General features: G+C 36.2%; 1 protein-coding gene across 2 annotated transcripts in view; it reads left to right on the top strand.

The window, feature by feature from the left end:
* The window catches only part of LOC115423061 (thymocyte selection-associated high mobility group box protein TOX-like), a 239226-nt gene that overhangs the window by 86322 nt on the left and 137435 nt on the right, over window positions 1-15469 (top strand). For both annotated transcript variants that reach the window (XM_030139766.1, XM_030139767.1), the window contains one exon: window positions 7977-8036. In XM_030139766.1, coding sequence (XP_029995626.1) covers window positions 7977-8036 — 60 coding nt within the window. The remainder of the gene's footprint in view (window positions 1-7976; window positions 8037-15469) is intronic.

Below are 15469 nucleotides of genomic sequence, written 5' to 3'. Positions count from 1 at the left end.
GAGAAGCGAAAAGAAGCGAGGATGAAAAATGGTGAAAAAGAGCAAAAAAAAAAAAAAAAAAAACTGAGCGAAAGAAGCAGAATGGAATAAAGAGCGAGAGAAAATCGTAAGAGGGAGAAAATGAAGTGAAGGAGTGCAACAGAGAAGAGAAAGAGAAGATGATTTTCTGCAGTAAATGTGGAGTAATGGCAGAGCTGATAGCATTGAGCTGAGGATAAATTGGCATTTTAAGTGGGAGAGCGAGGCTGTGCAAAGGAGGGCCATTGAGAGAAGAGCAGGGGGAAACAGCTTTACATTGCAATATATGGGCAGCCATGTTGAAGCACAAAATGGCTGACCTTTCTGGGCTGTCTTTGGCCTTTTTGGTGAATGTTATATCACAGATGTAATTGGTGAAAATGAGAAATTGTCTGACTTAATTTCTACTTCACAGATCGAAGAACAGCAATAAGGCTTTCGCATTCAAGGAATTCAGTTTCCAAAATGAGCGTACGAGGGTGTAAGATCTGGCCCGTGTTTCGTGGTCAAAAAAAAAAAAAAATCGTGTTATTCATTACCGCTCCCTTTTTACCCCAGAGAATCTTATCCTAAGGAAGCTCTCATAATGGCTTTACGTCACCGGTGATATCAAAGTGGATTTCAATGGAATGAAATTGCTCAGTTAGGCGAGGACAAGAGGCTTTCATGTGAGGAGCAAAGAGTTTATTGCTGATATGTCACCAAGGTCAATATCATTTTGGCCCTCTCATTGAGCTGCAAGTGCTTCCTACTGCGCTTTAGTCAGGTGACAGTGTCAGGAGTAAAAAAAAAAAAAAAAAAAAAAAGGATTAAATTACAAGTTAAATGTTAATCTAAACAGTTATTGAGACAAATGGGGCTGCAGCTGATTAACTGAATAGCTGTTTGGTTTGGAAATGCCGGAAAATTGGGAAAAATTGTGAACTAGCAAAGCACATTTGGAATAAACTTTTGAAAAGTCACAAAAATGAAAATGCAGGTTTCTAAAAACTGGTTTAGAGCGAATAATCGGTGAAGCAGTCGGCTGCATTTCACGTGACTTTAACAAACAGTAGAAGAAGAAGGAGTAGAAGAAGCAATGCATCATGGGTTGTTTTCCATATAAAAGTAGTAATCGTAATAATAGAGTTCGACACTATTAAAAAAAAATTTTGATATTTGCGCCATCCACTGAAAAACTAACATCTATCAACCAGAAGTTTTCAGCTTTATTGTGAAGACAGTAATGAGAAATGATAAGATAAGATAAGAAAGAGCAGAAGAAGCAAAGCATTATGGGTTGTTTTCCATCTAAATGTCTCTTTCTTCACGGCAGAGACAGAAGGATAATTTGGTCTCATCGTTGTGAACTGTTGTACCAGATTTGTTTTCACACTTTATCGGAATATAGCAAACAGTTGATCACTCGGCAGGTCGATCACATGACTTTAACGTTGACATTGTCTATTTCCTGTTTGTGCACTAGCTCTTTAGTGAAAAATGTAAAAAATCACTCAAGCGAAATGTCAAAATGCGCATTATATATGTTGATCGAACCGCACATAGCGTCTTGGTTTAATCATTTGTTACCACACGGGAGGAAAGAAACTGATAACACTGTTATATCAGGCCTTCTCAATGTTAACTGAACAAAAAATTATTAAAATTTAAGTGTAAATAAACAGAAAAATATAACAAACACAAATTAGCAAAACAAAACCAGTAGAATAACTCCAAAAATTTGCAAAATTATTTAAAAAATGAATAAAATGAGCAAAAAACATTGAAAAACAAGAAAAGCACTCAGAGAGCGCAGACCTCCGCCAAGACAGATCTGCCCCCCCACCCCCCGATCACCACCAAAATTTAATCATTTCTTCCTTGTGCTAGTATCAACATTTCCTGAAAATTTCCTGAAAATCTGTCCATAACTTTTTGACTTTTCTTGCTAACAAACAAACACGCACGCACACAAAGCAAAGTGATCACAATACCTCCTGGCAGAGGTTATAATATTTTTTTAAAAAATTGAAAATAAATGAAACTGATCCAATTATCTACACAGTTTCTGATAAGTAAGTGATTTCAATTAAATATTTGTTGCCATGCTGAGGTAAGTAGCTCTGACATGGGCTCAAACATTAGTGTAAACTGTATTTTAAATGAATCTATTTCCAAATTTACCCACCTTACTAGTTGTAATTTTGCCATATTCATCAGTGACCGTCAAACACAACATCCCAAACACAGAAACACGAGAGGAAATAAGAAAATACAGACACTATCTCCACAACGGCAGTGAAACATGACGACATGTATCATGTGATGATAAAAAAACGTGTACAGTTTCATGTAATGCTCTATACTATATAACATTACATATATTACCCACCTCTGGTTTCTGCAAGAAAACACACCACCACACACATATAGTAGGTTGTAAGTGATGAGTGAGAAGGATTATTGTTGTTTCAGTTCTATATGTTGTTTTGTTAAGAAATATTCTGAAATATTCCACGTATGTTGCGTGCCTTTGAAATACAGTGCAGTGCAGACAGACATAGACAAACAGAGACAGTGCAGACAAAATACTAATTACTATAATAACAGTAATAATAGAGTTCGACACCATTAAAAAAAACTTGATATCTGCACCACCCACTGAAAAACTAACATCTATCAACTACTAATTTTCAGCTTTATTGTGAAGACAGTAATGAAAAATGATAAGATAAGATATGAAAAAGCAGAAGAAGCAAAGCATTATGGGTTGTTTTCCGTCTAAAATGGCTCTTTGTTCATGGTTGAGACAGAAGGATAATTTGGTCTCATTATCACAACCTGTTGTACCAGATTTGTTTTCACATTTTATCAGAATATAGCAAACAGCTGATCACTCAGCAGGTCGATCACATGACTTTAACGTTTGCAATGTCTACTTCCTGTCCATGCACTAACTCTGGTGAAAAATGTCAAAAACCACCTCAATAATAACATAAAATAAGACTTTAAAACTTTACTGGTCCCTGGAGAAATTTAATATGCTGAATAATAGATAGACTAGCATAGAAAAGTGGTAAAACACAGCAATGGGCAAAAATAAAACTATATACGCTGTATAAATAGAACTATGAACACAATGAAAAGTCAAAACAAAAACATAGTCGCGGAAAAAAAATTATTAGACCACCCCATGTTTTCTTCAATTTCTTGTTCATTTTAATGCTTGGTACAACTAAAGGTACATTTATTTGGACAAATATAATGATAACAACAAAAATAGTTCATAAAAGTTTAATCACAGAGCTGATATCTATTCATTTTCCATGTTTTTTTTTTTTTTTTTATAATAACTAAAATCACTTCAGTTCTTACATCAATAGCTATGGCAAAAACAGTGCTTTTAGGCAATCCATGTTTTCTTTTCTGTCTGTTTTAGTCACATGATACACACAGGAGTTAGTACTTGATTGCATAACCATTGTTTTTGATGATTTTTCGAATGTAGGACTTTCTTTTATATAATCCTTCGGTTGTTTGGTTTTAATGCTAATTCGAAATAAATAAATAAATAAACAAACAAACTTTGAATGATTTAATAATTTTTTCCGCAACTATATTTACAGTGGGGTGACACGGTGGTGCAGTGGTTAGCACTCGTGCCTCACAGCAAGAAGGTCCTGGGTTCGATTCCAACACCAGTCGACAGGGGGTGGGACCTTTCTGTGTGGAGTTTGCATGTTCTCCCCGTGTCTGCGTGGGTTCTCTCCGGGTACTCAGGCTTCCTCCCACAATCCAAAAACATGCACTAATAGGTTAATTGGTTAATCTAAATTGCCTATAGGTGTGAATGTGAGAGTGATTGTTTGTCTCTATATGTTCAGCCCTGCGATGAACTGGCGACTTGTCCAGAGCGTACCCCGCCTTCGCCCCTATGTAGCTGGGATAGGCTCCAAGCCACCCCCGTGACCCTAGTGAGGATAAAGTGGGTTCAGAAAATGAATGATGAATGAATATATTTACAGTGTACAGCCTGATACAAGTGAGGATAACCTGTGAAATATGCAAGTAATGCAAGACAAGTGAAGAAATTTGGGCAGTTTTAGTAGTTTTATGTGATACCTACTGTATACAGGGTGTACAAAAAAAAAAAAACTATACATTTTGAAAAATTACCCCCAGTTCTGCATTTGATAATTTTTGGAATTTTCTTTTATGGACGTCGGTAGGTAGAGGATTACTTGGCCTTACTTGGCCCGTCCTCAGTGACATTTTCAGGCCTAAACAAGTTGGATTAGCTTTGAAAGGCAGGAACAGTTGCCACGGGTAAAGAAATGAAATTGACCAAAGTGTTAACGCTGTAACCTGGCAATTTTGTGGAAAACAACATGGATGTCCATTGTCTCCTCCCATGGCCTTTGATTGAATTTAAATCCCACCGCTACTTCGCGCAAACCAGTTTTAACTTGGATTGCGCAATTTTGGCCCCTGCTCACTCATGCATGAAAACCTGGGTCTGTAAATTTGGACAAATATCCACCAATCCCCTACCTATCGATGTCCATAAAAGAAAATTCCAAAAATTATCAAATGCGGAACTGGGGGTAATTTTTCAAAATGTATAGTTATTTTTTTATTTTTTTTATACACCCTGTATTTCATGTCAGAAGTAACCTCCTCATCACTGTCATGTGATAAACACCATCATGCTTCATCAAGCAAATTAGCATCTTTGTTTCCAGCTCGTAACACTGAGCAATTAGTGAGCATTCAGTTTCACTTGAAATGAACATCTATATCAACTCAATGAGAATAATCATGATGGACATATGAGGTGTGAATGAGGTTTAAATGCAGTGTGTGTGCGGTGCTCGTCTCAGTTTCATGTTTACCACTGTGGTTGAATGTAAATGTAATCGTTAGAATAACCAAGTGAATCCTCACAAGGGCTTCCATGATATGCATCGTTAACCAACCATTGCCCCGAGGAAGACACTCATTCCCCCGGCCTTTCTCCAGCAATAATGTACAGTAATTTCTCTTTCTCGCCACTCACATGCTCATTTAGCTACTTCGACTTTTTCCTGTCTAACAGTGTAGATATTATATTTCACCCCAAGGAATTCTGCCCATTTCCGTCCATTAGTCTACCTAGTTGGGCATTGTTTTGAGCAGGTGTATCTTGTGATTCATTTGTATTCACTTACATCCAGCATGTGTTTATCTTTCAAGCCTCTTTGCAGCTCTCTCTGTAGCGGACCACCCCAAATGAAAAGGGCCGCCCGTATCTTCACATCTGAGGAATTTTGACATGGAATGTGTCTAGTTTGATCATGTTGTCTGTGCTGTCTTTTCCCTGAGTTTTCTTTGCGTTGATATTACAAAGAATGACCTTAGTCAACAAACAGAAGAAAAAAAAAAGGGGGAGGGGGCTTTATTTGACATGTCGGGTTTCTTTTTGTGTGCGCTTTTCAGAAGAGTTATTATCCAGTCCAGTCCATTTGCTGCGAACGTGGTATGACAAAGCTTGATGCCTTTGAAAGCCAAGGGCGTTTCGTAATAAGGCTCTTCTTAACATGGTGGCAGTTTCTCAGTCACCTTGACACCGGACAGGTTCAGTTACTGAGCCGTTTGTGGGCCAGAATCTCATTTTCTCCTGAACTAAAAACAGAATATGAGTTGTTGATTTTATATGTGTTTATAGCTCGTTCACAACTGGTACCAATGAGGAATTCTGCAGGGATTAACCCTTTATAGGGCACTCATAGATATACTCTGAGATTCCAAATTTCACCCTCAGTATGTTATTGGAAGACGGAACAAGAATTTATTTTGTAAAATTTTCAATTTTTTTTTTTATTTTATGTCGAAAATGAAGGTCAATGAAGTTACCATATTTGTTAAGTTTTGTTGTGAAGCTGTAAAGTTTTATGAAGTTTTTTTAAAATTTATTTTTACTTATTTAATTCCCAGCTCTTATTAGCCTATAAGATACTATATCATTAATTGTCTAAAACACTGAATGAAACCCAATAAAACTTCACTTTTTAATTCCAGTGATCATAAATGGAGACACAAAACAGCCTTTAACCCTTTATAGGGCACTCATATATATACTCTGAAATTCCAAATTTCACGCATAATGTGTTATCGGAAGACATAACAAGACTTTATTTTGTAAAATTTTCAAAATGTTTTATTGTTACGTAGAAAATCAAGGTCAATGAAGTTACATATTTGGTTCCTTACAAAAGGAAGGTGGCAACAAAAAAAGAAAAAAACTACAAATGGCCTACATTTCTATTTGGATGTAAAGTTTTACATTGTTTTATTAATTTATTTTTACTTATTTAATTCTCAGCTTCTGTAATGAGCCTTTAAGAAGCTGTATATTAAAAAAGTCCTACCATTCATTGTCTAAAAGAAATTATTGAAACCTAATAAAACGTCCCTTTTTAATTCGACCAATCAAAAATGGAGACACAAAACAGCCTTTAACCCTTTATAGGGCACTCATAGATATACTCTGAGATTCCAGATTTCACCCTCAATATGTTATTGGAAGACGGAACAAGAATTTATTTTGTAAAATTTTCAATTTTTTTATTTTATGTAGAAAATGAAGGTCAATGAAGTTACCATATTTGTTAAGTTTTGTTGTGAAGCTGTAAAGTTTTATGAAGTTTTTTTAAATTTATTTTTACTTATTTAATTCTCAGCTCTTGCCTATAAGAATCTATATCATTCGTTGTCTAAAAGACTGAATGAAACCCGATAAGATAAGTCTCCTGTGGAGACACAAAACAGCCTTTAACCCTTTATAGGGCACTCATAGATATACTCTGAGATTCCAAATTTTACCCTCAATGTGTTATTGGAAGACCGAACATTTCCCGATTTTGTGCTCAAATAAAAAAATGGAAAAAACGGATAACAACCGTTTAATCCATTTTTGCTGTTTTCAGTATAGTTCAGTTGTCTGACCTGGAAGTAGTCGTAACTAGGGAAAAAATAAACAAACGGAATCATGGCTGGACTGGAGGAATATTTTGCTATAATTAAGCAGCTGTTTGATACGGAAGCGTATTGCATTCACACACAAAAAAAAAAAAAATTCGGCTCTATTTTTCTGAATTAACGAGATTAACAGCAGCTTATAGCAAAATATTCCTCCAGTCCGGCCATGATTCCGTTTGTATATTTTTTCCCCAGTTACGACTACTTCCGGGTCAGACAACTTAACTATATTGAAAATAGCAAAATCGGATGAAACGGTCGTTATCCGTTTTTTTTGTTTGTTTTTTTTTCATTTGAGCACAAAATCAGTAAGTGGAAAAACAAACCGTTATCCGTTTTTCATTCTGGTTTTGAAAATGAAAAACAAAAAAACTATTTTTGTTTTTTGATTTTTGGTGAGTTTTGGTTTTAAATTGGAAAACGAATGAACGAATGATACACGGATTCCGGACATTTAGAGCTCAGCTGGTGTTTCTCACCGCCGCAGAGGTCAAGGGTCATGTGTTGGTACATAAGGCCTAACCTGATGTTAAATAGTGTTTTGCCACTTGCAGTGAGTGATCCCTCCATGCCTGATTATCCGAGTCCTGCAGACACAGCATGTGGAACGCTCAGTGTGGATCCACAGGTCCAAGGCAGACACACACACTCCTCTTTTACCACAGATTCATTCACACTCGTTCTTGCGTACACACTGGAGCCCACAGGGAAAAGCCCATCTCTCGTCACTGTGCTCGTGTAGCCTAATTACCGGCCCGCTGACGAACAGTAATTACCCACGCTGCCATGCCACCACGAGGTTTAACCAAAGTGACAAAGTCATTAGTCTCACACTTCAGGCCACCCGTAAAGAGCTTTCCCTCTTCACACCTCAGCCCCCAATTTTTTTTTTTTTATGTCTACTCTCAAACATCCTCTTCTTACATCTAATGTTTATTTCCCCTTTTTGTCTCTTTCCACAGTTTGATGGTGACAACATGTACATGAATGACAATAACCAAGAGTTTCGGTCGCCAAACCAGGTAAGACAGCCCACGTCGTTTCTTGTAAAGCCCACCGACGTATGTAAATAAACACCAGGAAGCTGTCATAGCGTGTCAACATTTAACCCAAATTATATGTCAGAGCGGTGCTGGAAAATATTAACTGTATGTGTTTTCCTGTAAAGGTGATCATTAACAGGGGGCGGAGTGAGATGTAAATGTAGACAGTCAAAAGTACAGTAAATCTGGGGGGAAAAAAAGCCACAATTTTTGTTTAATCAAAGTGGAAAAACACATGTTAAAGTGTTCTGTAGCCTGTTCTATCAGTTATTAATTGTTGTAGGTGATTTCCAACTTATTACACTTTCGTTTATGTGTTAAACTCAAACCTGCGTTGGATTGTTTGCTTTAACTCTTTCGGTGCCAGACAGTTAAGGGGCTAATACGCCTTAAAAGTGCCACAGAATTTGGCCGTTTTTCAGTATTTCGCGTCGTTTTTATAATATTTGAAGAATCCTGCAGGAAACCGCTCGGTAACATCCGACCGATTGCTGATTAGATTCAAAATGCACCGGACGCAGCCGATTCATTATTGATCGTAATTTGCATAATTCCTAATAATAATAATAATAATAATAATAATGATCTTTATTTATATAGCACTTTTCATACATTAAAAACTGTAGCACAAAGTGCTTTACATATCAGTTTAAAAATCAGTACCGCCCCCCACCCACACCCACCCACTCACACACACACACACACACACACATATACATGCAAACCCACAAGCTCACACATACTTAAGAAGACTGACTGAGCACGGGTAGACCAGAACAAAAATGTACAAGTGAAAGTAAAACATCAGTTTAGGAGGCGCTGTCTCAGGGAGCCACCAGGAGGCAGCCGCCGACCCCGGCGACCAGGCACCAGCAACACAGCCCCGCATCCCAACTAGTGGGAGAGGGCCAACTGGGACCCCCACCCACCAGAAAGGAGCGGACCCCAGTGAGAGAAGGCGCCACAGCCCCCGGAGTCCACAGCCGCCCCCCGGCATGGAGGGCTCCCTCTGATGAAACACCGGAGAATAAGAAACATTAAAAAGATATAAAAATATTATTCGGTCGCGTGACCTCAAATTCCCGTCTGCTTGGTCTCAAAAGGGGGACACAGAAAGAACGTCATCGAAATGTGAGACAGAAATGGGGGTGGATGGTTTGTTTGTACACAAATGTGGCGTGTTCTCCAAAGCCGATTTAATCGGCCCGTGGCACTTTAAAGGTTGTATTCGTAAAGCCGATTTAATCGGCCCATGGCACTGAAAGAGTTAAGATTACTTTTTTAGTCACTGTGTATAAGTCTTAGTCCAACTTTAGGTTTGTTGGTTTAGTAAAGTTCTAATAACCACACATATGCATTTCATACATACAGTCGTGGAAAAAATTATTAGATCACCCCTTGTTTTCTTCAATTTCTTGTTCATTTTGAAGCCTGGTATAACTAAAGGTGCATTTGTTTGGACAAATATAATGATAACAACAAAAATAGCTCACAGTAGTTTAATTTCAGAGCTGATATCAGTAAATAAATAATGTCAAATGTATATGCAATGTAATATAATGTCAATGTATAATGTCAAAAACCACCTCAATGATAAGATAAGATAAGATAATAAGATAAGATGATAAGATAAGATAAGATAAGATAAGATAAGATAAGATAAGATAAGATAAGACTTTAAAACTTTACTGGTCCTTGGAGAAATTTAATTTGCTGAATAATACATAGACTAGCATAGAAAAGGGGCAAAACACAGCAGTGGGCAAAAATAAAGCTATATACACTGTATAAATAGAACTATGAACACAATGAAAACTCTAAAAAAAATATATACAGTCGCAGAAAAAACATATTAGACCAACCTTGTTTTCTTCAATTTCTTGTTCATTTTAATGCCTGGTACAACTAAAGGTTCATTTGTTTGGACAAATATAATGATAACAACAAAAATAGCTCATAGTAGTTTAATTTCAGAATTGATATCGATCCATTTTCCTTGTTTTCTTGATAATAACCAAAATTATTTCAGTTCTTATGGCATTGCACTGACAAAAACAGTGCTTTTAGGCATTCCATGTTTTCTTTTCTGTCTGCTGGGTCCCATGATACACACAGGAGGTAGTACTTGATTGCATAACCATTGTTTTTGATGACTTTTGAAGGTCTAATAATTTTTTCCGCGACTGTATGTGAAGTATGTACAGCAGGAAAAGCCAAAGTTTCAGGTTAAAAACAGCTTCTAGAAACCAAAGTGGTCATATTTAATGTGACCTCCCTTTCATTTAACAATATGAGCTTTACTGCATTCATTGTCTGACGTTTTATCCCAGGTTTCATTCAACACGTCAGATGTTTCTGTTTGTGCTGATTCTTGTCATGGGGTCAGAGGTCACATTAAATAGTGACTTTAACTTTTACAACACATTTAGTTCCATTTTTTGTGTGTCATTTAAGGCCGTTGCACATATTTCCTGTATTTTCTTGTTGTAGCCAAAGAAAATGTAATGAGAAATAGATATGCATGTTTATTTCAACCAAAGCTGAAAGTGGACTAATACTTTTGCGCAGTACTGTTTAAATTTTATATGATCAGAGATGTATTAGAATCAATTTTTAACATTTAATCCACTAAGTAACTTAGGTTTATTCCAGGAGATAATGGACATAATGCAGTCTTTTCCCATAGTCAGCAATTTAGACCAGAACACTCTGAATAAAATGCAGCTTTTATATACATTATACATCTTTGCAAACCACAGATATGCAATTTCAGCATTTCTTAACCAAACACATTTTATATCAACATTTCTAGAAACATGTAAATCAACATTATATCATTCTGAACCCTATGGTGTTTGAATGTATGTAAATAGTTTCCAGATGTCATTTTTTCTTGATCCATGGAGGTGATGACATCAGTGTTAAACTATTTATTATCAGGTTTAGGTATTTAAACACTTTGGGATAGTGGTAGATACTTGGTTTAGAACAGGAAATATCTGCAAAGATGTATTAAGAAATGACTAAATATGTATTTACTAATATTTAAAGCAAACCAGTGTTTTCCTAGCTATGCAGCTTAAGACTTATTTATTCAGACAGGCCTACTCAATTCCATAATTTCACTTTTATCTACTGCCATTTTATGTACCTATGTGTTTTATATATGTATATATGTAATCTTAATTGTGTTTTATTTATTTTTAACAACTTTGTACGGTGACCTTGAGTGTCTGAAAGGCGCCTATAAATAAAATGTATTATTATTGTTATTATTATTATTATTATTATTATTATTATTGTTATTATTATTATTATTATTATTATTATTATTATTATGCCCAAAGTACTTTGAAGATTCAAGAACGGGACCACACATAGTTTCATTCTCATTTTCTATCCAGTCTTCTACAGTAGAATAAAAAATAGAAATAAGTACATTTACAATTAAGAAGTGTATTAACAGTGATTGGGATAGACTATATACAATACAGGAAAATATTATATACAGATCACATTCTAAGTCATATTGTTGGTTTACATATATTGCTTTTTATACAAACTCTGCTTTAAAGTGAAAAAGACCTCAATTTTGTGCAAATATTTCAACTATCCACCTCAAACACCTTCAGTCTGTTGCGGAAATGCAAGAAAAGTAGCAGCTCTTTCCTTGACAAGTACCATTAAGATAATAGACGTACACGCAGAAATGTACAAAGGCAGCTAAAGCCACACATGTGATATTGCTGTTTTTTCTGAAGCAGAACATGGCTTTAAAATCAGTATAATCTGAGAAAATATATGGTATTAGATCTGCCAAAATATGTTAAGAAATGACTAAATATGTAGGCTATTTACTAGTATTTAAAGCAAACCACAGTCTTTTCCTAACCATACCCAAAGTACTTTCAAGATTCAAGAGGTTTCATGGTCATATGTACGGGATAACACATAGTTTCATTCTTGTTTTCTATCCAGTCTTCTGCGTTAGACAAAAAAATAGAATAGAAATAAGTATATTTACAATTAAAAGTGCATTAACAGTGATTGGGATAGACTATATACAGGAAGGTATTGTATACAAATCACATTCTAAATCATATTGTTGGTTTGCATTTATTGCTTTTTGTGCAAACTCTGCTTTCTTGTGAAAAAGACCTAAATTTTGTGCAAACTTTTTGACTCTCCTCCTCAAACACCTTCAATCTGTTGCGGAAATGCAAGAAAACTAGCAGCTCCTTCATTGATGAGTACCATCATGATAACAGACGTACATGCAGAAATGTATAACGGCAGCGAAAGCCAGACATGTGATGTTGCTGTTATTTCTGATGCAGAACATGGCTTTAAAATCTGTATAATCTGGGAAAATATATGATATTAGATCTGCAAAGATGTATTAAGAAAAGACTATATATGTAGACTATTTACTAGTATTTAAAGCAAACCAAATTTTTTTCCTAACCATACCCCAAGTTCTTTCAAGATTCAGGAACAGGATCACACATAGTTTCATTCCTGTTTTCTATCCAGTCTTCCACAGTAGAATAAAAAATAGAATAAGTACATTTACAATTAAAAAGTGTATTAACAGTGATTTGGATAGACTATATACAGTACAGGAAAATATTATTTACAGATCACATTCTAAGTCATATTGTTAGTTTGGATTTATTGCTTTTTGTGCAAACTCTACTTTCTCGTGACAAAGACCTGAATTTTGTGCAAACATTTCAACTATCCACCTCAAACACCTTCAGTCTGTTGCAGAAATGCAAGAAAACTAGCAGCTCCTTCATTGACAAGTACCATCATGATAATAGACGTACACGCAGAAATGTATAATGGCAGCTAAAGCCACACATGTGATATTGCTGTTATTTCTGATGCAGAACATGGCTTTAAAATCTGTATAATCTGGGAAAATATATGGTATTAGATCAGCCTTTTCCAATAACATTAACTGATCAGTATTGACATCCTTCACCTCCTAAGACCCAGCTATTGGTTTTCTGTCCACATTTGTGGACTAGAGTTTCACAACTTTATACAAAAAAAAAAGAAAAGAAAACTGTCCACCACAAAGGATATTCCATAAAAATAAAAAAAAAACTGCATCTGAAAAAACTGTTGCATCATGATGTTTCCAATATAGGCACTTATTTAATCAAAAACAAAAAAAGCTTGTACTTTGCTGACATTTCCTGGGTCTTAGGAGGTTAAAAGTCCGACCTGACTCTCAAACGGTACCGATGAGTAATATGAAAAATATATAATTCCTCCTAAGCCAAAGCATCGTTTTAACCTCTGCGAAACTGTGCTGTTTGACAGATATTTTTATCCACATTAATATATGATGTATCTTTAACATCAGAGGGATTATACCATTAACCCTGACAGCGTTAGTGCCGTGTCAGCCCACTGAGCCTGAGACAGACTGATCACAGCTAAACTGGCACAAACATTTCGGTTCATAGAAGCCCTGGTACCAGTGCGGAGCGGTGCTGAGCGCGCCCAGCTGGTTGGTACAAACACATGGTTGGACATATGGTAGAATCTGGAGCTCTAGGGTTTGTTGAGCCAGCAGCGGGGGTTTCATGTTCTGGCAAAGCATGATGAGGTGGAGGGTCCGTGACAATTAGCACCTCGCCAAATTCTGTCAAAGAGCCGCAGGACAAGGCCAGGAGACTGAGGACAGCACGACTCCGACATGCAAAAATACACACACCTGACAGGAAGTGACACGGAATTATTCATAATGTGAACTGGTGACCTTCACTGACATAATGGATAACCACAACCTTTACCAGAACCATAACAACAACCACAAATACTACAAATAAAGGGGTAGTTCACCCAGTTAACCCTTTATAAAGCACACATAGAAATACTCTGAAATTCACACTTTCAACCTTTGCCCTTAGGGGTCCACGGTCACGGCTCTGTGACTGAATCACATGACATTTTCAACACGTCTTAGCATTGGAAGTCAGTCAGAACACTGGGGACAATCGCATTCAAAAGTGCGGACTTAAAACACTTTCCCACTTTGTATTTGATGTCGATAGAGCAAATACAACTGGAGATATGACGTTTTAAAACCGGAGCAAACAAGCGATATAGCATTCTTATAGCCATATAAAGCAAACGTTATATTTCTGACCATATTGTCATCACTTTTTGTCCTGTTTCAAAACGGAAAAAACTGGCCGAATCTGCAGATTCTAATCCACAGACTGCATTAGCATTACAGGTAAGGGTGAGAATGACTCCCACCTGAACTGGATGCGGAAACCAGGAGGACCAGGGGTGGGGGGGTGCGGGTGAGAAAACGCCTATGTAAAGATCTGCTTTTATGTCAAATATTTTAGTATAGTTTTAATTTATTACAATTTTGATTTTATATACCTAAAATTTGGAACCAATATTCACTTTTAAAGTCTTTGAAAAGGTTTGTTAAGCATCTTTGTGTTATTTATGCAATAAATTATATACATTTTTCAGATCGGATTTTATCTTTTTTGTGTGTTTTCTGGCCTTTTGTCTTGATATAGTAGGTTAAAGTGAAAAAATAATAGGCAGATGAGATAGATAAAGTCATGCTGAAAAAAAAGATACCAAACATGGGTATAGAAAACATTTCTTTATGTCGTATATAAAGGCAAAATCAAAAGTTCTCAAAAACGGCCAAAACAGGCTCAGACCCCTGAGTGTTAGTGTGTTATTGGAGGACATAACAGTACTAATACTTTTGTGAAAGCTCCACGCAGCTGCATTAGCAAGAGATAATGAAGCTGTTTTCGTGTTTGTTGCCACTGCAGCCATTATGCCGCTTCCCACAATGCACTTTGTGACAAATATCCAAAAATTGAGTGACCTACCAGCTCTGTTTGTAAACAAATGGACTGTTTATGGTGGAGTACACTTTGGAATTGTTCATCATGAGGGAAGAGATTCAGGTGCGTAATCACGGAAAGACTCGTGATACTTAGGCTATGACTCAGGTTTTATAGATTTGATTAAAAAAAAAAAAAACTGGTGATGAAAGTCATACGCAGCTTTAACAAAAGTTACATATTGAGAAAAAAATATTTTGGAACTGCATTAAAAGTAGTACTGGGTCTGTATAGGTTGAGAAAAACCATTTGCCACCTAAGGATGCCTTCAGGCTGGCGTTCCCCTGTACCTCAGAGGAGAACCAACAGATATTCAAAATCTTTTATTCTTTCAGCTATCACACTGTTAAACTCAGACAGCAGCCATTTTAGTCATTTTGTATGAGATTTATTTTTTTTTATGTTAGCAGAACCAATAGGGTCTTTTAGTCTGCATTAGTATTTTTTGATTATTTATTGTTGATTATTTAAATGCATTTATTTGCAGTTGCTTTCAATGATCAAGTATTTGTGCGC

Source organism: Sphaeramia orbicularis, chromosome 7 (genome assembly GCF_902148855.1).
Source record: "Sphaeramia orbicularis chromosome 7, fSphaOr1.1, whole genome shotgun sequence".
NCBI classification, from domain to species: Eukaryota; Metazoa; Chordata; class Actinopteri; order Kurtiformes; family Apogonidae; genus Sphaeramia; species Sphaeramia orbicularis.
This window is presented reverse-complemented; position numbering and strand designations above follow the sequence as displayed.